Below are 24,511 nucleotides of genomic sequence, written 5' to 3'. Positions count from 1 at the left end.
TTTTGTAGTGGAGATTCAAATTTATGTGCACTAAAGATACGAAAGCTGTTTCCCCACAATATTTGAGCCATTGGACTTATTTGCTCTTTCTATGATTTTCTTTTAGTTTCTCCCTGTCTTCTCGAGAGTCTGGGTTGTAAACCACTGTTGTTGTGGACCCTTGAGCCCCATGAGACAAAGGTGATTTTAGGCAGCAAGCAAGGAAGCACGCTTGCAGAGAGGCAGGAGCAGTTTGAGGGACTTTATTCCATAAACTGACGTTTCTCTTTAGAGCTTCAACAACAAAACAGGTTCATTACACAAATAACTACATCACAGACTTAAATTAGACTATATGTATTAAGTAAACCAGTTGTATACTAGCCAACTGTGCAGCAATGGGTGAGAGGGCTATAGACATCACCATAACGTTTGCTTCTGAACAAAGATTTCGATAACCCAGAAGGAAATGGGTGCAGGTCCACCCTCACCTCTTTACACTGACGTCAAGGGTTGGTGGGAAAGGAGCAGTGAGGTAGCAGGTGAAGTACAACTACGATAATGTGGTTTAAGCAGAAATTACACCCAACAGAGGAGGGCAGCAGCACGCCACCACTGAGTCCCTTCTGTCAGAGCCAACGACGGCGAAGAAGACGCGGATGGAACCGTCTGCGACCGTGGAAGTGGCGCTCTGCGCTGTAGACGCCTGAAATCCAGAGCATTTCGTGCTGGTCATGCTTCACGCATGAGTTGTACTTTGAAAAGGAGCGGACTATGACACAGGAAAGAAAGAATCGGGAGATTCATCAAGGAAAACAAAACATTCGTTGCACCGATAAAGCCGTCAACATCCTCGGACAGGTAGTGTGCCATTAACGGTGGCAGCAGCAGCAGCAGCAGCAGCAGCAGCAGCAGCAGCTAGCGGTACATTGCATCACGTTTTCCAGCGCCGTTGGCAGAGAGCTAACAGGGCTAGCGCTGTAAACCCAGATATGCTGGCTAAATCACAAAAATGTTTTACTGTGAGAACTTGACTTGACGAAGATCGAGTGTACGGTGAGGTTGCCAGTAGCTACAAACTAGTTTCGTATTGCCAGGCTACAGTACGGTTGCACTGTTGGAGCTAAAGCTAGACCACTAAACTACCTTTACCTTGCTAAATTCACAGACTCAAGTAAAGAGAAAGCTCCTTGCTGACGACAGAGAGCGTGTAGTGTACTGTGATATTGCCACTGGTAAAATGGAACTCGTGGTTGTCAGCGTTAATGGTGAACTTAGCTAAGTTCACACTAACGCCAGCAATCGCTGTACGTTAGCGAAAGTATCAACGAACCTCAGGCTAGTCTAGCTAGCCACCCTGATTTTGCTTTTAACTAGTTATTCTCGGGTGAATAAACTATCTCTGTGGTTAAATGTTAATCAATCTCGTAGTTCATTTGTTGTAGCAGAAATCTGAAAATCTAACAGCAGACCGAACGTGAAATATTTGTTATCTGCTATTCCCCAAATGCTCACGTACGCCTTTAGCGAGGTTAGCTAGCTCAACTTTAACGGTGAGCTCGGATAAACTGTAATCCTGCGTGACCTTGCAGGCTAACTGGGTAGCCTGCTAATGTAAATGGGGAAAGTGTGTTAGACAGCCACCAGCCCTTATTCTGCTCTACATAACATGAGTATATTTTTAAATCTGTCGTTACTGTGGCCGGTGTTTAACAGCACTTTGCACCACAATGCTCAGAGAGAGCGATCAATTGTTTGTTTACATTATGTCAAGCTAGCTCAACGCTAACAAGTTCAGCTCATGAAGCTAATCTTGGCTCTGCAGATGCTAACGAACGCGGTAACATTAATCAGCTAACTGACGTTTACATTTCTATAAAGTCTCAATCTTGTTTCATACCTTTGGTCTTTTGGAAGTAGTTCGGGGTTGTGAGAAGCTGTGGGACTTACAAATGTTACGGGTCGTCACATACAAACCCTGCACATACTGACACGTGAGCGCTAGACGTTGTATTTGGTGAAGCTACATTTTTGAATTTAATCAGCTTATTTGCTGTTGTAAAACCCTTGCGCTCATCGTTGTGTCTGCAGCAGGGCTGCGATGCGTTTAAGTGCACAGATGGGGCTCGTTTTGTTTGTAACTGTCATGAGATATATCTACATTTTTCGTCTCAAGCCATGGCATGTGGCAGCGCAGTGACAGGCGCGTTGCGCGGGAGTTCACTTGAATCCACTGTGTTTTCCATGATGGTCGCAGAGGGCAGTATTGTGTCCAATTTTGCACACTGTGGAACTGACGGGCATATTTCCATTCGGGTTGAGTTGGCACTACTGTGTATACCGTACTGCGGGAGATAGTTTGATCTTGTTGGGTCATTAGTGCACTAACGATGCAGAGGCACTGAATAAACATTTACAGACTTGGGTCAGGATCGGTAAATACATAACATTAAAACTAAGTAGACATCGACACGGGGTAAAACATGATGATGACGATGATGATGATGAAGCAAATTTATTTCGAAAAAGTTTTAAAATGTTTTCAGATGATACCGATTTTGCGAGTTTAAGCTAACCAGGCAGATCATTCTGAATTCTTGGGGCCCCGATGGCACAGACAGTGTAAAAGTAACCTTTTATCCATATCTGGATCTCTGGCTGAAGATGTATGGAAAGTAAAATATTATGGAAAAAAACGGCTCAGTCAGTCAACTAATTGATTAGTAGTATTAAAGTAGTATTGTTGTCCTGTGCCTACAATTGAAATATTTATTGCCATTGTACTTTAGTCTGGAGGCAGGAATAAAAAAGGTCACTTCAGTGGGGTTCTCTGACCAATGATCTGAATAGTGCTTTACTCCAGCACCTGATCAGAGCTCAGAACCCACATCTGCTAACAGATGTGAAGCAGTATGCCATGTGTTGTTGTTGATTAGAAAGCAAACCCAGTCGTAGCCCCAGTTGTCAGCAAGTTTGCTGACAGCACATTTCCTGACAACTGGGGGTGCTACTGTGGTTTGAAAGAAAGACCTCTTTTGTACTGTAAAACCCGGTCGAGCACATAAAGCCTGAAGTGGATTTATGGAGTTGGAAGAGTTCAGAAAGGGTGTTCCACAGGTTGTCGTTTTTCTGTTACTTATTGATGTTTAATCAGTGAAAGGTATCTAGGGCAGGTTGATATTTATAAAATAAACTTACATTTGTGACCACTTAACTTTAGCTATAATGCCGCAGTGTTTTGGGGGACCTACTAGTGATGGGTAAATGGACTAACTGCTGTTACTAACATACAGTATGTCTTGTGTTGTTAATACAGTGAACAATGCGTGACCTGACTGCCCAAGTCACCAGCAGCCTGCTGCCTTTCCCAAGAGTGACTGTGGACGCTCTGGGGGAGGATGAGATCAGTCTGGACTCTGTTCTTCATGGGAAGTTCACAGTTGGTAAGCCTATTTTTACTGATCAGTGATTTCTATATATTGATATTTTCTTTCTTCCATCCTTCATTAACACTTTTCCACTACTCTTTCATAAGGAAAATAAAAACATTGAACTATTCTAACACTCAGGTGGGGACCATCTCTCATTTTTTATTCATTATTTTTCTGTAAAGCTTTCAGAACAGTTGAGGCATCTTAAGTTATTTAAGAATAACCAAAATAAGAAAATTTTAATAAATCTGTTGACCATCATTTTTTTTTGTCTCAGTCTAATATCTAGGATCAATTTTGTTGCCAATACACAGTGAACAAAAATTTTTTTAAATTCCCTAGTTAAAATGTAGTAAATGATCTAGATCTGCCCCAGAATTCAATGGGTTCTTCCCTGGTCCATGCCCCATCCCTCCACCAAGTTTGGTACAAATCTGTTCAGTACTTTTTGTTGACAAATAAACCAACAAACAGACATGGGTGAAAACATAACCTCCTTGGCGGTGGTAATAACAAAAGTGTGAACATTAAATGATTGGATTCAATTGTCACATCTATGCTTACATACTGATTAAATACAGTGGGGCCCAAAAGTCTGAGACCACTTTCCCTTTCAAGTAAATGGGAAAACAACTTTTGCATTTCTTATCTGTATGTAACTATTTGTCTGCATGGTTCTTGTTTTTTATATTATAAGATTATATATATATATAAGATTTAAGATTGGTATATATATATATATATATATATATATATATATATATATATATATATATATATATATATATATATATATATATATATATATATATATATATATATATAAATCTTTACTTACATGATCACAAGGCTACGTTTCAGCCTCAGAACAGCTGGCACAATTGGCTGAAGGTCCATATTGGTGTATGATTGGAAAAAAAAATGAACCCAGCTTCGTGATGACCTTCACCTTGGATCACAACTTCCTAACTTTAAATTTCCTCTTCTGTGTGTGAAGGCCGCAGCGGCCTGGCCTGGCTGGCCTGCGGCCCCCACCTCGAGGTTGTCCATGCAGTGACAGGAGAACGGCTGTCGGCGTACTGCTTCAGTGGCGGAGGGGAACATCCACCCAATGTCCTTGCTGCCAGGGACTTCAGCTGGCTCAAACGGTCAGAGCTTTGTTTCACGATGTATCTCTTTATCTTCACCTGTTTATCACTCTTTAATGTTGATTGTAATAAGTGACAACAATAAGATGTAAGATGAGTGGTGATTGAAACTGTCAGAATCGTGAGTTGTTTTTTTAACATCTTGTAACAAAGAGAGATTTTTAAATATGTTAGTGACTGTGCTTGAGAAATATCAAATGTTAACTCCTTTACTGTTTATTTTTCTAGGTCTGGATTGCTGGTTGGCTTGGAGGAAGCAGAGGGCAGTGTGTTGTGTCTCTATGACTTGGGACTGTCAAGGGTGGTCAAAGCTGTGGTTATACCAGGCAGGGTGAGTTGGCTGTGCACCAGGGTCCTTACAGCCAGTCTCTCACAGCAGGATAAGCGTTCAGTCAATAAGCAACAATAAATAGTGTCGTATGGTTTGAATGTAAACGCTAAAATCCTTGATTGGTAAATCACTAGTTTAAGGCAACATTTCTAACACTAATTGTTTTATTAGAATATAGAAAACTATTGTGTCTTTTTATTGTAAGCAAGAAAACCTCATACAAATATTTGGGCACCCTGTCAATACATAAGAAGACACCTCATTTGGTAGAAATCACAGCCTGTAATTGTGTGTGGGTTGTTTTTTTTGTTTTTTTAAATCATCAGCTAACAGTCAGCTTGCTGTTTTTGCTATAGGCATTGTTCCTTGAAGAGCAATATTTACTTCTGAAATACCTAACACTAGTAGATTTTTGTTAGTAGGTATAGAAATAGAGATGATTGACATATTAAAACTTCTGTTTTTTGAAAAGTCAATTATCAGCTGTGGTGGTACCGCAGTGTTTCAGAGTCACATTTTAAAATTTAGACCCAACTTTTTGAAAACCTTATCTGAGGACATTGGCAAAGCACACCACAGATTTTGCCGATCTTTGCATACTACAATAAGTGTTCAGAAATACCTGAACATTGCCTGTCTTTCTCTCTTCTAGATTACAGTCATTGAGCCGTTAGTGAGTTATGGCGGCGCAAGCACCTCGACACAGCATCTCCACCAGAGTTTGCGCTGGTTCTTTGGCATTGCTGCCGTAGTAACGGATCTCGGTCACGTTCTGCTGGTGGACCTCTGTCTTGATGACCTGTCCTGCAGCCAAAGTGAACTGGAGGCTTCAGGTGAGGAGCATGTTTGAGGATGCGTTGGCTGTATAGGCGTTTGCCTGATTGTCTGCGTGTTCTCTTTGTCTTTCTTCTGACCCTTACAAACCTTATTTGGAAGAGGAGCAATCGTCAGTTTCCTCTATTCTGCATATCATATGTTTTGGCAACGAGCTTTGGGATAAAATGGTTACACATAGACGCCTACGCCTCGATTGTAGACACCCCCCCCCCTTTAGTAAATTAGTAAAGGAGTCTGTTTTTTTTATATTTACCTTCTGTTCCCAGACCTGCAGGTAGTGACCAAATCTCCCGCAGAGATCCCCAGGCTTAGAGAAGTCAGCACAAGAGAGGGCAGACATCTTTGTCTCCAACTGAATGGGCCCAGCGGAGTTGGAGTCACAGCTCTGCAGCACATCTCCAGGACCAACCAGCTGGCAGTGGGATTTTCTGATGGATACTTACAGTTGTGGAACATGAAGACTCTTAAGAAAGAGTGAGTCTTTGTTTTTCTTCTGACTCCATGCTTTGTGAAAGGGGGAAGATGGACAGGGAGGATGGTGGGTTTCAATCCTGGGTAGCCAGTGGGAAGAGAGTAGAAAGTAATTACAAGTGTGTGCTTTTTTTGGAATTCATAGGCAGCTATAGTATAATGTAAATGTTCTTCATATCACTTTATGTGTAAACATTTTTATTTGATTGTCCATGCATAGATATCACTCCCAGTTAGAGGCTGGTGGGGTGGCTGTGTATGCCTTCACCTTCCAGGAGCCAGAGAATGACCCCAGGAACTGCTGCTACCTCTGGGCTGTCCAGTCTTCTCAGGACCTGTAAGTCTTACATATATCAAGCAACTTACCGAAACCCAAATTGTTTTTTTTGTTTTGGTTTTTTTATGTTTGTTTTGTTTGTTTGTTCTCCAAGCTCATATTTTTCCTCTACCTCTTCTCGATCTCATGCAGCGAGGGAGATACGGTCAGCCTCCGCCTGCTTCAGCTGGCCTTCAGTGAAAGGAAGTGTCTGTCTTCTGGGAAGATCCTCTATGAGGTCTTTAGTGCATACAAGATTATGACAATATTTTCTTGGATAAATGAATCCTTACAATGGGGGTCCTTGGTCAGTCTCTGCAAATGTAATGTATCGTTACCTTCCTTGATTTATTCTCCTCCCTCCTTGTTTTTTCTGGCACTCAGGGTTTGGAGTACTGTGAGGAACGTTACTGTCAGGAGTTGAGTGGCACAGCTTTCCCTCTCAGGGCCCAGACCACTAACACCCGCCTGCTGAGTTGCCAGACCATTGAGAAATTCAGGCCCCATCCTGACAGGGATGACAGCATGAACGAAGGTTAGCCTGCTTCTCCTGAGACTACCCGTGGAAGATATGAGCATGTAGGGAGCCGATTTGTGCAGGTTCTCGGCATTTTTACTCCAATTTGAATGCTTTGTGCTTTGACATTTTCAGTGTTATCATAGTAGTGAAAAGGAATCTTAAAACGATACCACACCATTGTGTGTTCTGACTAAAACTACTGCATAATGAAGAACAGTCACACTTTTTGTCTCTTTTTCTGTACTGTATCTACTTGCTCTCTTAATTCTTACCTGCCTTTTATTTTCTTCATCACGTCAATCACATCTCTTCCCATTTTCAGTTGCATCTCCAGACACCAGTGTGTCTATCTTCAGCTGGCAAGTCAAGGCCTACGGACAGGGAAACCCATCTACCTACATCGGGGTTTTTGACATCAACCGTTGGTACCATGCTCAAATGCCAGACTCTTTAAGGTGCAGTGGTGAACTGATTTTGCAACTGTTTAAGAGACTTCTACAATTTAAAGAGAAACATGCCATTTCTATAGTTAAAATTATTATTCATATTAAGGTTAAACTTAATGTATCCAAAACAAGGGGGCTAATATGAAACCCATGTTAGGGATGTTGTTTGTCTGATATTTATTAAACAAAAACAAAAACAAAAAACTCACTGCGTCCTGTTGTCCTGGGATTACTGCTCTCTTTACTGTGACACTGCACTTCACCTGCACTGGTGTGTTGTTGTCAGAATGGGGGAGTCGCTGCAAAATTGTCCCTACCTGGCAGTGTGGTCTCTGGACCCAGTGGTGCAGATGGTGTCTCCACATGCCCTCCTGGACGTGGTGGTACACGACCGCAGCCTGAGCAGGGGCCTGCCCTTCACCTGCCCCCCACCAGAACAGTACTTTAACCCCACCACATACAACTTTGGTAAGTATAGGCACTGTAGGTACCGTACCACCATCTTGATGTAAGGTTATATTGTATTATCTCCCAGGTCTGTGTAATTTTTTTCCAGGCTTTGTGTATTTCCGTTGCCTCTTTGTATTGTTTAGCAATTTGCTTGTGCAGATATGCCTGAGTTTGTAGTTGAAATATGAATTTACTAAAAAGGTTGATAGACTTTGTGCTTCTTTTTTCCCCTTTTATGTTACAGATGCTACCTGCTTGCTCAGCTCTGGAATTGTGCACCTAACCTGCTCTGGGTATCAGAAAGAGGCAAGTTTCTTGTGTTCATTTTTCTATTATACAAACTTTCACCTTGTCATTTATTTTATGGCATTTAATCCAAATGCTAATTATAAGAAGTGGCCATGTGAATGAAAAGTAGGCTTCTTTTACACCACGCCGTTGTCATTAAAACCAGACCCTGAGCTTTTTGAAGAAAGCTGCTCCTTGTTCCAGTGACATCATCTCCACTAGCTATTCTCGCTGCCTCATGTCTGGCCTTATCTCATCTCGCCTGGCTGACACCCAGGCCTCCAGTCTCTCACAGGTACACACTTGGCTTACAACTCGGTCTGCAGAACCTCTTGGGCACACACCCATGAAACCTGTTCTTGATGCTTTTGTACTTCCTCTTTTAGTTCACATTAAAGAAAATCTTTCATGTGATGCAAAACCATACACAGAATTAAATAAAATACTCATTCTGAAGTGTTGATAGTAATTTTCACATGCAACTTGATGTTGGCCTTCAGGAGGAACAGCTGGATGCCATCTTGTCCACAGCAGTGGAGACCAGCTCCTTGGGACTGATCACTGGCTGTATCAAGCAGTGGACTGCAGAAGGTGAGGAGTCATGCTCGGAAATAACTGTCAAAATGTTTCTCAAAATGCTCACCCAAACCCTTTTGCACCCATGCTGGCAGGTATGTGGTGAAGACCTTCACTCAGTGTTGTTTTCATTGGCTTTATCTCACACATACATACACATACGACCTTAAATCTGTACTGTGCTCCACCACACACATGCCACAGCCACCAGCCCTGCAGTCAGCCCTAAATTCCTCAAATTCTGTTCTTCTTCAACAGAACAGCCAGGCTCTGCACTTAACCTGCGCTACATCCTGGATTGGGCCTGGAACAAAGTAGTCCAGACCAAGGAGGAGCTGGATGGCATTTGTATGTTTTAATGTTTTTGTTGTTGTTGTTGTTGTTGTTGTTGTTGTTTATTTGTTAGATCTCTCTTCATTTTGAAGTTTGAACAAGACTAAAAATGTTAGTTTCTTCTTGACATTGAACAAATTTTAGTTTGTGAGGTAATCTTATTATATTAATACTAATTCTATGTAAATATGATCAGTTGTCTATAGCTGGACATCTGTACAGACATTATATTTAGCACTTTAATGTAACCACTCCCAGTTTGTGGATAATGTAAATTATTCATGACTTAAGTGATATAAATTGCTCCTCGGAAACACCCAGTTTCTATGCTGTTTGTAAGGTTGGTTTCAGTGTATACATTTATGTATCTGTTGCTTTGTGTGTGTTTGGTTCGTAGGCGCACCGCTGTTTGACAGCTCATCCAACTTCACAGACCCTCAGACCTTGCAGCTGCTACAGCACAGCCAGAGACTGCTGGGTAACCTCAGTACCATCTTCCACTGTCTACTCAGCGAAGCTCAGGAGCTCACACAAAAAGGTGTAGTGTCCACGGATAGAATCACAGCCACCAGTGCTGTATTTCCCTGTGATGTTAGTGAAACCAATTCACCCAACACAAATATGCTGTGATTTATTTCCCTTTTGTACTAAACTGTAATGAAACACTCAGTGTTTTTTCTTCTTCGTCATCGTCTTCTTCTTTACTGAGTTTTGATGTCAGTAAAATGATAATATCTAGCCCCTAACACCTTTCATGGCTGGATATACTTTTAGTTATAATGCACTGTCCAGTGGTTAGCCCTGTCTAGCAACTGAGAAGCTGTTGTGTTGTTTTGAGTCGTTTTTCGTTATTGAAAAGTTCTGGTTACATTTTTCGTTGTGTAGGTCTGGTGGGGCTGATAAACAAGAACATAGTGTCCAGTCTGATTTCCAAGTACGCTCAGGTGGTCCTCTGGTTCTGTCGCACTGGCTTACTGCCTGAGGGATCAGGTAAAGTGGTGCTTGCACAAACACAATTGACATGGAAATTCATCCACAGGAAACCATACCAGCAATATCACAAAAAACATTTTCTAAATCTGTGGGGGGGGGGAAAGGTTTGAAGCAGTTTTAATATTATACGAAATATGAGATGACATTAAATAAATAAATATTAATATATAATTAATATTAAATATTCTTTAACCGGAACGATCCTGCACTGCAGAATGGGGGAACATTTCTGAATCACCGTGTGGCAGAACTTTTGCATACCTCTGTATTCAGTTTCATTTTTTTTTCTCTCTCTATACTGGTTTTAACTGCCCTCCCCACCAGATGACAACGCACTCCAGATCTCCAGGCCTTTCTACACCCATGCAGCCATCAGCAACTATTATACTATACGCAGAGAGGAGCTCACCAGGCTAGCTAAGTCAGTACTCTGTGCATCCATCCCAAATCCAGGGCTGCAGCTATGAAAGATTTTCATATTGTCTTAATTACTGTTTAATCAGTAGCAGGGTCTATAAAAAGTTAGAATAACAAATGCCCATCTCAGTTTCCTCAGTTTTCACTTAAAATTGTCATGTTTGTAATCTAGTCAGGGTATTTTTTTTTTTTCTTCTCTGTTGTACTTTTGGAGGTTTTGTCTTATGTAATGTTATAACCAGTAGAAGACCCCAAACAAGTCTTTTGTGTAGCACATCTTGAACTGATGAAATTGCATTAAGTTAACTAATGCTGACTCTCTCCTGTTGCCTTTTCAGGGGCAAGTGGTGTGCAGACTGCCTGATGATTGACGGTTTGGTTGGCCAGTGTGGTGAACGCTTGACCAACCTATGGAAAAGAGATGAGGGTGGGACAGGGCAGTATCCACCACCTACATTGCATGTAAGCATTTACAAAATATATATTTTGAATTTGACTTATTCTGTACATTTCAATTTATGTCAAACTGAGTTTACATCTACTGTTACACCCTTTTAAGGAACTGGACATTAATTGTGTATCTTTGATCCACAGGCCTTGTTGGACATTTATCTGCTGGAGAATATTGATGAAGCTGCCAAACATGCAATTGTATCCTTTATGATATAATAATACTCATTTCCGAAGTTATACCCAAGTCAGCCTTGCATGCAGTATTGAGAAACAGCAAAGAAAAGAGACGTTTCGGGGTTTTGAAATTATATATAATAATAAATGTAACAACAACTTCTTTTCAATAATTTTATCATGTGAAACAAAGCTATTCAGCAGATTCCCGATTTGGAAATAATTTATTTGTGCTTTTATTCCATTTATCCAGCAGGCATCCATTGCTGTGAGTTTTATTTGTGCAGTTTTGATAGTTTGTAACATATTAGAGAATATATTGAAATGTATACCTTGTGTCTATTGTTGGATTAGTTATTTTAAAATTTGGTATTCCGTAGTTAGGGTTCAAAATGTGAGGTTTATTTATTTTTAAATTTATTTTCATTTTATTGTGACAGGAAATCATAAACCTTCCTAGGACACAGCTAGACTAAACTAAGCCTACTGTTTGTATCAGCCTTGACCTGTTGTCTCAGGTGATTTACTTGTTGCTGGATGTCATGTACTCCTTCCCCAATAAGGAGGGAGCGTCAGTGAAGTCTTTCCCCACAGCTTTTGCTATCCCTATTGGACTGGTGAAACTAGTACAAGGCCTCTGGCTGCTGGACCATCATGACCACCAGGTACTTACTCATTTACACAATTGAACGACTTTTTATTTTCCCTAAGATGTAAATTTGGATACCACAGAGGTTTTGCAAGGCAAAAGAGCTTTATTGTGTTTAAAGGTCAATGGAAGATTCGTATGTGCATATTAATATCAGTATTTACAGGGAAATATTGATGATAATTCTAAACACAACTTTTACAGCCTCTTCTGTCTCCTTTTTACGATGCTGTCCCTATGTTAGCTTTTAGCTCTTTTTAAATGGAATTTTTTTTACTCTTTGTTCTGATCAGAGTTCATTTGAGCAGCTCCTCCATCCAGCTGCCTCTCAGTGTCAGTTTGAGTGGCAGCACGAGCGTGTCCTGCAAGCTCTCATGTGCCAGGGCCAACACCCAGTGGCACTACGATATTTTCACGCTACGAAGCCCCCGATTTCCTCCACCTCCCAGGCCAAACTCTGCCTGTCTGTACTGCTACACAACAGGTAAGAGTAATGGGAGAGGACGTTAGCGTACACTCAGTAAAACCTGACAACAATGTTGAAGTTTTGAAACTGCGAAACATCGACAAGAAAAAGGGCTTTTTGTTTCAGGAAACACAAATAATGGCAATCCAATGCCAGCCTATCACGTCTTACCTTACCTTTATTAACCAGCCTGTGTGCACTTTTTCCAGGTGTCTCATAGAAGCGTGGTCCTTACTTCGGCAGCACTCTAATCGCCTTAACATGGTTGAGCTGCTAGGCTTCCTGTACGAGAGCTGCCAGGAGCTGGGCCTCATCAAGGAGCTGCTGAAACTGCCCCTGGGTCAAACTGAACAGGTAGGAGAGAGATTGCTGCTTATTTTTTAAATACCGAAACTCTTCATTATTCTGCTTGAAGATTAATCTTTCTTAATCTTTCTCTGTCTTTGGAATATAAAGTCAATGCCTAAAACTCACAGATTTTGGGTTTTGTTTTTCAGGAATGTTTGGAGAAGTTTCTCCAGGGTACAGGGGGTCTCCAAAACAGAGAATTACTAATGGTTCATTACCTTCAGCAGGCCAACTATATACCTGCTCTGCAGCTTAACCACAGCCTTACACTGAATCTGGTGGTATGTTTGACACACACATTCAAAGTATTACACCAATTATCACTGCATTATCTTAATATAAAGTATGTGAACTTTACGATATTTAAGAGTTCAGAATTCTATGGCCATGTAAGTATATAGAGAGAAGATGCTTGAATCCCATAAGATGAATGATCACATTGTCTTTCATTTTTGTTCCTAGAACGAGCGAGACCCAAAGCTTAAAGAACGATCCAATACCAGGAACTCGATATTGGATCAGTATGGCAAAGTTTTGCCCAGAGTCCAGAGGAAACTGGCAATGGAGAGAGCCAAGCCCTACCAGCACCCCTACACCATCCACAGAGAAGGTAAGGTGGTGCTCAGCTTGAATTCACTCTATCATTACAATTTACCCCCATGGTAACATGTCTTCACAGTGGGGAAAAAGTATGTCAAATGTTAAAACAAGCTTCTCAAACCACTGTGTTCCAGTTTCTCGTCCGCAGCCACTTTCAACTATCACCAAGCGCTCTGCCAGTGAGAAGGTGATGTCCAGGGCTGGATTTATCAACAATGTCCTGACCAAGATTGAGGAGGTGTGGTTAGGCAAAGGAGCAACACCACAGTCCTCCCCAGCCAAGAAGTGAGCACAAGATACCAAAATTGCATCTCAAAGGTATTGATTTTTATTATTCTGATTTATTTATTGTTTTCTAATCTTTTTTTTAAAATTTGTTTCTGCCAGCCCCAGGGCAGTTGATATTCAGAGCCCGAGCTCCAGGCCCTCATCTTCAGCCCTTCCTGATCCCTTCCTGGGAACTCCTATCACCATGACCTCCAAACGAAAGTCAAGGTACTTTCGGAAGAGCTCCTGTGAAAGTGAAGCGTACCATATGTATTCATTTTTAACATAAAAGGAAACATTTCCTTAATAACTCACTATTTTTGGTCTTCTGGTACAAGGCAGTTTAATCAGTGTTTTTGAATGTGGACACATTTACCATTACCTGCCTTCAGAATGAGAGCAATTGTATCTTCCATATCATATAATTATATATTAAAATAGTTTTCTGAACCAGAAACTTGAGTAATTGATTCTAAAATAATTAAATTTAGTTGAGCATCAGAGTGAGGCACTTCTTAAAGGGTCAAAAAGTCAAATATCCACAGCACTGATATACTGTTATATTTAGAGACATCTCACATTGACAAACTCTGTTAAGTCATATTATGGGACTGGGAAATGAAATTTTTATCCTATACATTATATGTGTTAGGTGTATGAAATAATTAACTTGAAAAACTATGCATGTGAATTTTTTTTTTTTTTTTAAATAAAAAATTAACCATATTTTAACTTAATATTCTGTTAAGTTATTGGCTGTATAAACTCTCAACAAATACTCGAATGTTAATATTCATTTTCCAAAAAATGCTACATGAATGCACGACCCAGTTTTGCTAAGACTGGATTTTAAAATCATGCATGCTGTGCATTCCTTCCTCCTTTAACGTGACCTAGGCTGATGGACTTGGTGGTTCACCCCTCCTGTCAGAGCCCTCAGCCTCTTCTCAGCCCCCCCAGACCTCCCAGCTCCTGGGTTTCTCCAAAGAGCTTCAGCAAAGCCCCTGAACTCAGTCTACTGCAAACACCACTGGTCGTCAAGGTGAGTAGACAAATGTGGATTTTTTTTCTATTTGTTTTGAAGTCATCAAAAAAAGTTGGTATTCGATTGACAATTGAACCTGTTCAAATATCCAAAGAAGTCAAATCTGTATATACTTTATATTTATAAATGTTGTTTATATATAGTTTATTTTCTTAATAATTGGCTTTGTATTTTTGAGGCATTTAGGTATTTTTTACCTATACTTTACGTTTGTTTTGTCCTCTCAGCGAGCTCGGGCCTTGGCTGCCTCTGGCCCAGAGTTCTCAGCCTTCATTCCCCAGTCCATCCTCCGCAGCAGCCTGAGGCCGACACCCGTCGCCACCCCTTCTGCTTCTCCAGGGCGCTCCATCACCCCTCCGCTTCGCAGCAAAGAGAGCCGCATCACCTTCATCGAAGAGGCGGAATCCCCTGAACCAGAGAAAGGCATCAGATGGACCAATGGGGTAAGACCAAATACCAGAGAGGAGTGGTGTGTTTACGCTGAGAGGCCACCTATCACGCAAACAACAACACAAAAAAACTCAATATCGCCTTCTGCAAGGTGGCAGCTCATCTGATGGTTTTTAGCCTGGCATCGTAGAAGAAGTGTAGTTACTACTTTTTTTGTGTGTGTGTGTGTGTGTGTTGATATTTCAGAGAATGTAATTTACTAATACCGCATATTATGCACAATGTAGATATAGCGGCAAGCTATATCATTTGTGGGATCTAACCTTTCTTAAGTCAAAAGAGCAGCTCATTGCCTAAAATTTAAGCCGCAAGCAGCAACGATCAAGTTTCAGGCTTGACAGAGCAGAGGAAAGTCATTTCAGCTAGTTTCATTCTGTTTAAAGACGGAGCGAGACCAATCACAATGTATAAAGAAAAAAAATCTAAATTCATTCAGTCTTGTCCACCATATAGTACATGCATTGAAGACCTCATTGATGTAAACAATCAACTTCAGCACTGTTTATTAATATTTTCCTCCAAAAAGAATTAGCAAAATTAAATACTTTGACTGGGGGTTAATGACAGGCTTATGAGAAGAGATAAAGGGTAATGCAACGGAAGTAGCTGTTATGATAATAAGCCATTTTTTGCCTTATCTCAGTTACAATTGGTCCAAGTTGTGTGATATGTCTGATCTTTTGTTATTTTCATGAGTTTATAACTTAAGGATTAAGCGTATTGGTGTGTATGTTAAGGACTCAGTGCCGGATGTCTCTACTGAGCTTACTCAGGATTGCTCTAAGACAACTTGAGTTATGGCTAATTTCCTTCTAAGCCCTTAGCAAAGTTTTTTTATTTATGGCAAGCATGTATTTTCAATTTCAAGTCATTTGGACTCATGGTGTGGGGCTGGGGCAGCCTTTCACAGTTTTACTTTTGAGCGACGGCATAAGATGGCAGATATAGATGAATAGGCCACACCCACATTCATTAATCAATATAGCACTTTAGATTTTGATTAATACTTGTCCCCAGAGCATGTGAACCAAAATTGGTGAAATTCTGTCCACCAAGTTTTTAGGTACATATTTATGGCATTTTTGGTGCCCTCTATTGGTCAGGCTCAAAATGTTTGGATAGGCCTATTCCCAAACATGGACTGAAAATATCTACAAAGATTTATGATGATTGAACAAATCGTTAATGCGTTATGGCCAATTTCTTGCTAAGTCCCGCCCTTGGCGACATTGTTTGATTGATGGCGGCCATGTTTCTTGACCGATTTCTTGCCCGTTTATAGTACGGATTGTGTAGCCCAGTCCTGCAGTGCTGTATACCAAATTTGGTGTTGATATAGTAAAAATCAAAGAAGTTGTTGTCACTTGATTGTTTTTCACATTATGCAAATTAGCAACAAAAAAAAAACCTCAAGGTGGACTTTTATGGTCCAAGAGGCTTTATGTAGAGTACATTGAGCTGGACTTGTGTGCCAAATTTCAAGCCAATCGGATTTATGGTCTGAGTGGCGTAGCCTTTCCAAAATTGCGTTTTCAGGCCTTAATTACAGCACCACCATCTGTCTGATTGGGCTAATGTTTCTTGGGATGCATTTTCACATCATTTCCAGTTATTGGGCCAGGTTTTATGTTTCTAGCTCATTCCAGCTCATGGTAGTTTGAGCTGCAGTGTTCTTTTTCTTCATCTTAGTTCAGCTGATTTTCTCTTTATAGTAAAACGTGTCTTCCAATCCTCTTTGGAACTGTTTTCCTCTCTAGATGGCAGCAGATAGTGAGATTAGCTTGTTGACCAGAGGCTCCGCGCTGACCAAGGCTACAGGTAAAACCTGGTCCTCACAGCCTGCTGAGGAGGAAGACGATAGAGATGAGGAACGGGAGCAGCCTCACATGACGTTCTTGCCTCCCGAGGGTGGTATTCCCTCACCACAGCTGAGGTGCACAGAGAGCGAGTCCTCCTCCATCCATGAAGTCGCTGCAGAAAGCAGACCGTCAGATGCAATGAAAGCACGACTTAGCCTGAGCTTTGACACCAGTCAGACATCTGTCCGGTCAACAGACACCACCCTAGATTACTATGATGCACCTCTATCAATAGACCAGGATATAGAGGAGGGGCACACAGCCACAGAGAAAGATGAGGAGGTAGTGACTTTGAACATCAAAGCCCTAACCGAAAAGGAAGAACCAGAGGAAAAGCCCTCACCAACCACTGAGCAAATCCCTGTCTTGACATCAGAGAGTAGAGAGAAGGAAGAAGAGGAGGTGAAGGAAGGTGAAAAATTTGAAGACATGATGGAGATTGGTCTTGAACAGGAGGCTGAAAATGAAGTTCAGTCTGAAAAGGAGGACGAACAGGATATTGAGTCAAGTATCAAACAAGACGATGCTGCAACTCTTGACCATGAGGAGAAACCTAGTCACAGTCAAGGTAATTCATTTGGAGAATTTGCTCTATTTGTTTTTCTATGACTTATTATTAGAGGTGGGGTTTCTTCACACCAGTACTGCACAGCACCAAAATCCAAAGACATGTCCTATGCTCTGGTATTTAAAATTGTCAGATATTAAAGGTGTTGAAAATATTCATGTGTTTTGCCACACTTCTCTGAAACATCTCTTAAAATATTTTGTATGCCCGTAGTTTGTAACCAGGTAACCGAGAGCACAGATTCTGGTGCTAGAGTCGAATCTCAGGATGAACCGGCAAAAGCCACTGAACAGGACGTTCAGTCGAAGGCTACTGAATCCACAGAGTTCACTGAGCATCTGAAACCGTCTGGAGCCACTGAACCCACAAACGAACCAGAGGAGGATCTGGATCAATCAACAGGTCCATCCTTAGATGATGCATTTATACTGTTAAAAGTACCAAGATATCACCAGCTCACATTAGACAAGACTGTTGTGATTCAACATATAGACAAAATTATGGGGAAATGGTACAATTTACAAGCAAATTCAGAAAACAAATCTTTCTTGGTACTGTGAGTACACATAGTTTCTGTTGAGCTCTATTAGTATAGGATAAAACGTATACCCAACCATACAAAGGTTATAATGATTGACTTTATACTAAGATTTACACTCTTCTGTAATATCAGAAGTACTTGAGCGAGTGAAATGGTAAAGATGTGGGTTTCAGTTTCCTGTTGTGTTATTTGCAATAATGAATTCACATGCTGTTGTTAGCGGTTTGGTTGACATTGACATGGTACTGGCGGTGGTTTGGTTACTGTTACATGCACGTGGAGGAAAAAAAACAATGATAATTTTGTTTTTGCGTTGTTTGCCAGCAGATCTGACAGAGTTTGTGCAGCAACATCTGTTTGGCAGCGATCTGTCTCCTCCGCTCACCCGCACAGGAATCCACAATGCATCACGGCTGCAGATGTCATTCAACAGGTATGTACCTTTTCTGCAAATGTAATCATCCGATTTGAAGATCTGAAAATGTTTTCAGCTTCTTCTAATTGTTTTGTTTGTGGCAAGTTACAAATAGCCTATCACCCTCTTTTCTCCCAGTGAGTCACTAGGTGAGGTTGAAGAGGAGGAGCAGGCAACTGCTGAAGCTCCCCCAGATTTCACCAGCGAGAAATCTAACTCCTCTGAGACATCCTCCGAGCCAACTGGCACAGACTCCCACTGTGAGGAAGACTGTATACCCGTGCACATTAAAATCCTGATGTTACAGTGCAATTTTACTCTGACACATTTTCTCACACGCCTGTAAATGTCTTTGTTTTTTTTATCTCATAGCTGTTGTGAGTGTAAACGATAGTGAAGAACTTTCTAGCCCTGTGTCTGAGGAAGAAGAAGATGATGATGAGGAGGAGGAGTCTGATCAGGTTGAGGACGAGGACGACGAGGAGGAAGAAGAGGAAGAAGAGGAGGAGGAGGAGGAGGAGGAGGACTCTGATAGTGAGGTGGAGATCATTGAGGAATTACAGGGCAATGGCAGGCTGCCACCCCTCCAACCCAGTTCAGTCTTTGTCCAACCAGAACACACACACTTCCTGCCAAGTTTGTCAGAGCAGGCGGCTGCTGAGTTCTCTCTAATCACACCCAATGCAGAGATGAAGGTAACCAACATAGAGCTGAGATGATTAGATGACTTGATTATAGTAATTTGCAATGGTTGTAATAACTAATTAAATCTTTTATTTCAGGAAAAATGCCAAAAATTCTGATTCCAGATTCTTTAATGTTAGGATTTGCTATTTTTCTTTGTTCTTTATTGTATTGTAAACTTGATTCGTCGATTAATTGCCAAAAAAAAAAATCAACAAATAACCTTGCTGTGTTTGCTCTTTCACAGATGGTCGAAGAGGACATGGAGGGTGAGGTGCTGATGGTTAGACTCGGGGCTGATGAAGGAGGGATTGAGGCAGAGGAGAATGAACAGCAAGGATCATCATACATGGAGCTCAAACCCTCTACCACTCTCCTGGTACCCCTAGAGCTTGTGGAGGGACAGCACGGTCTGGTCGATGGTGCTCAGCTGTGTCTTCCTGAGATTCAGCAAACGGTTGTGCCAGATGACCCAAGGACTGAAACCCACAGCGGCTTCTCTCTTATGCTGGATATGGAAGAGGATGCGGATAAAGAGGCTGACATGTTACCTATGGACAATGACCTGCAGTCCTTCAATTTTTCCACCGAGTCTCCAGTAGAGGAGGCGAGTGAGGAGCTTGTGGCCAAACCTGAGGTTATTCTCTTGGGCACAGATGACCAGTATATTCCCCTGTCCGGAGACGTTTCACAAGATGACCTGAGGACAGAGAAGGACAGCCTGGATCAAATTGAAATAGATGGACTGATGGAATCAGAACCTGTAAAACTCCAAACTGACCAACAGACTGAAAACACCGGGACAAACCAGGAGACAGCAGATGTTAATAAGCAGAAGGATTCTGAGTTAGTAACGCTGGCCGAAGATCATGAACCTGCAGCTCTTTCTGCGCCAACTCCAGTGGGAGAACTCCCAGCAGCTGTGGATGCCGAAGACTCTGCGGCAAAGGAAGATGCGGTGGATGAGGACATGGGAGAGGAGGAGGATAAACCAGCCCCTGCTGAGGACCATGAAGACCCTGAAGAGAATGGGCCCTTTAATATAGACACAGAGATTGTACCCAGTGTAGAGACGATGCCTGCTATAGAGGAGCAGCTGCAGGACCGCAGTGTCTTAGCAGATACAGAGGAGGATAAGGCAGAAGAAATCACGAAAGACAAAGAAACAAAAAGGAGGACTAGGGGAAGACCGAGAAAAGATAAAAATGTTGAAGAGACACCTGTGAAGCAGGTCTTGAGCTCAAATAGCGAGCCAGAGGAACAGGCTGTTCCAGAAACCCCCAGTTCTCAGAGGAAGAAGGCTCCGTCCACCCCAACGCGGAGGGCCACGAGAGGTAGGAGGGCCGTTACTTTTATATCTCCTCTCCTGGAGGAAGCAGAGGAGCCAGAGGAAAGTGTGAAAGTAGATGAGGCAGAGACGAGCACTCTGGAGGTCCCTGCCTCACTTAGTCGTACACCCAGAAAAAGTAAACAGAACAAAGAAATCAAAGTCCAAGCCAGCACACCTCGAAGAAGTGCCCGCAAAGCTGCGTCAGAGCCTCCTAAAGACGAGGTTGAGGAGGGAGAGGCCGTGAATAACAATACCACAGTTGCATCAACCTCCAAGGCCTCTTCTCCAGCCAGACGACGGGTGTTCCCGAGGGCCACTTCAACAAGGACCAGCCAAAGGACCCAGACTGGCAGTGAGGAGGTGTCTGCAGCCACAGAGGGTGAAATCAAAGAGGAGGAGGAGGAGGAGAAGGAGGACCAAGAGCAGGAGGTCACACACATAAAAGTCGGTCGACGAACAAGCTCCACTACTCCCACACCGGCCAAACGCGGGACCGCTCAGAGAAACGCTCCGAGGAGGTCCAGCCGAAGGATTTTGAACAGCAGCGAGGTGGAGTCAACGCCGTTAGAGATCTTGACAGGGGAGAAGGAACAGGACGAAGTCTTTGATCCCCCTGTCAAACGCAGCTCCAGGAAGATGAATACGGAACCGTCAGAGACTCAGCCGGCCCTGCAGGAGGAGGAAAGGAACAAAAAACAGCAACTTTCCAGCCCTGGCAGGACGACTCGACAGTCCAATCGGATTACATTAAATGCTTATCCACAGGTAAGGATTGAAATGTTTTTGGTTTTTAAAAAAAGAAAAATATATTGACGTCAAAAAGGCTGAAAGTTTACCTCATTAACACACCAACAATGTAAAGCTACAAAGATCATCTCATTCACCATCATCTGTCGCTGACACATATTGAGCTACTTTTGTTTGATGTTAAACTGTCAAGTGACTTTTATCTTCATGATGTTTGAGAGAGGACATTCCATATTATGCTTTTACCTCATAATGTAATTTTCATTTTTTACAAGAGACTGTCATGCATGTGTCATACATTATTCCCTGTTACATTTTGGAAAAGCAGATCCATCCATTGTTGATCATTGATGACATTTAACACTCCCAGGTGAAACTGGTTCCTGTATCACTTCCTCAGAGTGCAAAAAAGACGAGACGAGAGACGATTACTGAAAACATAAAAGAAAGTGAAGATCTGCTGGAGTCTGAACTAAACAGCAACGCTAGTCGCACCAACTCCCGTCGACCCACCAGGAGCAAACTCTGGGACCACCCTGAGGAAGATCTTCCCTTACTGGACTCTCCACTGGAGGTGGATTCTGAAACCCCAGTCGCAGACGCCCTCATCAAGAGACTCCAGGATGAGGAAGAGAAGCAGGAAGGTATGTACGAAGCCTCTGCCTTTGGACTGAAAATAGAACTGTGTTTAATAAAAATCAAAATAAAAAATGACAGAATAAGAACTGCTTTGGTGTGGGTGACATTCTGTGGGCGGTCTGCTATATAGTAAAATACAGAGTTGAAAATCTGTGGATGCAGATGTTTTAAATGAGCTTCTTTGTTAAATTACAGGAGGAGTAGTTGTTTCAAAGATGGTTAGAGCCAGCAAGAGGAGTACGAAGTTGTCAGCGGAGGAGGCTCACTCGCTGCCTCCCGTCGAAGACGCCCTGCTCCCTGAACCCGAAGAGGACAATTCTAGTCCAGGAGAGCATTCGTTCATCTACTCCCCCTCACGAAGAAGAACAAGAGGTGAGCTGAGTATCCGTTTACCCATATGTCTGTCCATCCATTTGTCCATGATGATTGTAACCCTGTGTTGTGTCTGTGTGTCAGGCCACAGAGCACAGTCTCCTGGCCCAAGTGAAGAGTCCTCAGCGCCTGCCACACGCAGCAGGAGAAGAGTAAAAGGTGTTGCTCCTCAGGTGGGTGCCTCTGCTTATGAGGTTCACACTTTTAGTGTGGACGAATCTGAACACAATTAGTCTGTAGGTCAGTTCTTCAAACATGCAATCCTGTGGGTTCATTTTTAATCGATTCTTGCTCAAGAATGATACTTTTAAATTAATACTGTATTCTTATGTTAAAACTAATTTTGACTAAGTCCACTGTGGTGTGATACTAGCTAACTGTATGCAAATCAGTTGCAGTGTGGCAATCGTCATTTTTGAAATTACTTTGTTTTGCATTTGAAAAAGGATATTTGACACAGCATACAGCACGGAAGAGCCTCTCAACTGCTCTGAAAGGCCAGAAGTCATATCTACAGGATTATAGCTTAATTTAAAAAAAAAAAAAAAAAATCTGCATCAATAATCAACAATCACGTTGATTATGAGGGAGAAATAATAAATGAGAGCTCTTTTGAAAAAAGACATCGCCTTTTTCTTTTTTCCAGGATGCAGTTGTGTCGGAAGAAGATCATGTGGAAGCGGAGAAAGCAGCAGGTGTTTCTAAAACCAGAAAAACAGGCAAACGAACAGCAAAGTAAGACTTTTTTTTTTTTTTTTTCCATTTAAAAAAAATAAAATAAATAAATAAATAAAAATACATCCCACATGGAAGCCACTACTAAGGACTGCTTAGTTTTTACAAATAAGAATTTTAGCTAACTTTAAACAAAACACTTTCTAAGACCTTTATTTGCCTTAATCACAGTTTACACTCTCACAAGCTTTTTGAGATATTTTCCCTTCATTTCTTCCTTGTACTTTCTCCATCTCCAGATCCAAAGGCATTTCGGAGCCACCCCCCATAACAGAGGTGGACCTGATCTCACCTCTGCCCAGCCCCGCTGATCCGCTCCCGCGGAGGCAGAAGAGGATTAAAGAAGCGGAGGCCCCGACCTCAAGCATGAACCTTCGACGCAAACGCATAATGGACAGTGTTTTCACAAAACCCGTCACCCGGAGGAAGAAACTATAAGGAGGTTGGTGGTGGTTTTAACCAGTGAACCTCAGACAGCCACCTCAAGATCTGAACCAACTTGGTTAGAAGCTGTCAAATAAAAGCGTATGCCTAAACTCAAAATGGTTCTGTTTCCTCAAATGCCTCACAGCGCTGCAGTTGTCTTTGTATATTGACTTCCCTGTTGGACAATAAAAAAAAAAAAGCAACGAGAGGACTATATTTTTGGGGTTTACATGTCCGGCTTGTACTAACTTGATTTCACTTGATATTGTAACTGTTGCCATTTTGTGACACTCCTTGTAATCGGCTTAATTCTTTGGGCACAGAATGGCACAAGGGAAAGCAATCAGTGTGGGTTTTTTAGACGTTCCCGTTATTAAAACCAGAGACTGAACTGAACCTGCCTCGGATAAAGAGGTTTTATTTACATTCTCTTTTAAACTTTTTTTTTTTTTTTTTGGTTGTTGTTTACTTTTAAGATTTCGAGGCCTGCTGTTTTTTCTATTTAAGAAGAAAAGCAACCAACCCAGTGGAGATGAAACATTTCTACTGCTAAATTTGTATATAGTCTTTTGCTATGTTCTAAATAAAGTTAATAAATAAATCCTAAAGAATTATGTTCATTTTGAGGTTTTAAGTGTTTCAAATGCATTTGATCATCTAATCAGACTGCCTATGCCATAGTCTTAAAATTTCAGTTGATTTGGTAGATTTTCTGTGGAAGAGGCACAGACTTGTACACTATTGCCAACAGAATTGGACTGTTTTTGTATGTCATGGGGATGTTGTATATTGTGACAGAGGGGGGAAAATGGAATTGCACAGCGGTTTGGAGTTGTTAAACTTGTTTTGGGACATGTTAATAGGCTTGTTTAATTAAATTTATGGCAACCACCATCTTACACATAGGCTATTTTCTGATGAATGTATGTAGAATGTCTTATTTTTGATGATGCTCTTTGATAAATATGGCAAAGCTTGGATACCTCTCTACCTCTGGTGTTGAGTGATTGTTTCAATTCAGTTTCTTATGTGCATGTGCACTAATGGGGGGGGGCTCTCGCAAATTCTTTTTCTTTCTCTCTGCCTGAGGTGTGCAGCCAACCACTTGAAAGGAGCTACACGCCTCTAATTATCCTTCACAAATACCTGAGACCTTATCCTGATATCCGACATCCATCGAACCCCACTAGCGTCCGGTTTGAAAAGG

General features: G+C 41.7%; 1 protein-coding gene across 2 annotated transcripts; it reads left to right on the top strand.

Moving 5' to 3' along the window:
• Positions 1–726: 726 nt before the first annotated feature.
• On the top strand, positions 727–24,277 carry ahctf1 (AT hook containing transcription factor 1). Of its 2 annotated transcripts, none has more exons than XM_040125442.1 (40): positions 727–840; positions 3,296–3,422; positions 4,408–4,558; positions 4,787–4,889; positions 5,542–5,722; positions 5,993–6,200; positions 6,418–6,534; positions 6,667–6,751; positions 6,898–7,048; positions 7,356–7,488; positions 7,766–7,947; positions 8,174–8,235; positions 8,384–8,512; positions 8,718–8,808; positions 9,052–9,141; positions 9,524–9,664; positions 10,012–10,116; positions 10,444–10,540; positions 10,875–10,998; positions 11,131–11,187; positions 11,682–11,828; positions 12,106–12,296; positions 12,488–12,632; positions 12,776–12,907; positions 13,089–13,236; positions 13,361–13,511; positions 13,614–13,721; positions 14,391–14,535; positions 14,766–14,981; positions 16,746–17,415; positions 17,629–17,817; positions 18,284–18,389; positions 18,510–18,631; positions 18,744–19,066; positions 19,303–21,150; positions 21,533–21,776; positions 21,967–22,143; positions 22,228–22,316; positions 22,790–22,878; positions 23,118–24,277. In XM_040125442.1, the coding sequence occupies exons 2-40, from the start codon at positions 3,302–3,304 to the stop codon at positions 23,314–23,316; spliced, it is 7,767 nt and encodes a 2,588-aa protein (XP_039981376.1). In that variant the 5' UTR covers positions 727–840; positions 3,296–3,301; the 3' UTR covers positions 23,317–24,277. The 2 variants fall into 2 exon arrangements, with proteins under 2 accessions (XP_039981376.1, XP_039981368.1); XM_040125434.1 differs by having other exon boundaries at positions 21,503–21,776.
• The last annotated feature ends 234 nt before the right edge of the window (positions 24,278–24,511 follow it).

The sequence above is a fragment of the Xiphias gladius genome, chromosome 1 (genome assembly GCF_016859285.1).
Source record: "Xiphias gladius isolate SHS-SW01 ecotype Sanya breed wild chromosome 1, ASM1685928v1, whole genome shotgun sequence".
Lineage (NCBI taxonomy): Eukaryota > Metazoa > Chordata > Actinopteri > Istiophoriformes > Xiphiidae > Xiphias > Xiphias gladius.
The sequence above is the reverse complement of the archived record's forward strand: the minus strand, read 5'-3'. Positions and strand labels throughout refer to the sequence as shown.

Excerpts from the sequence above, each read along its gene's own strand:
- ahctf1 (XM_040125434.1), top strand. The coding sequence starts at position 3,302 with ATGCGTGACCTGACTGCCCAAGTCACCAGCAGCCTGCTGCCTTTCCCA. Across the intron at positions 6,535-6,666 it reads GTCCAGTCTTCTCAGGACCT|CGAGGGAGATACGGTCAGCC; the intron begins GTAAGTCTTACA and ends GATCTCATGCAG. Across the intron at positions 12,297-12,487 it reads TCTGTACTGCTACACAACAG|GTGTCTCATAGAAGCGTGGT; the intron begins GTAAGAGTAATG and ends CACTTTTTCCAG.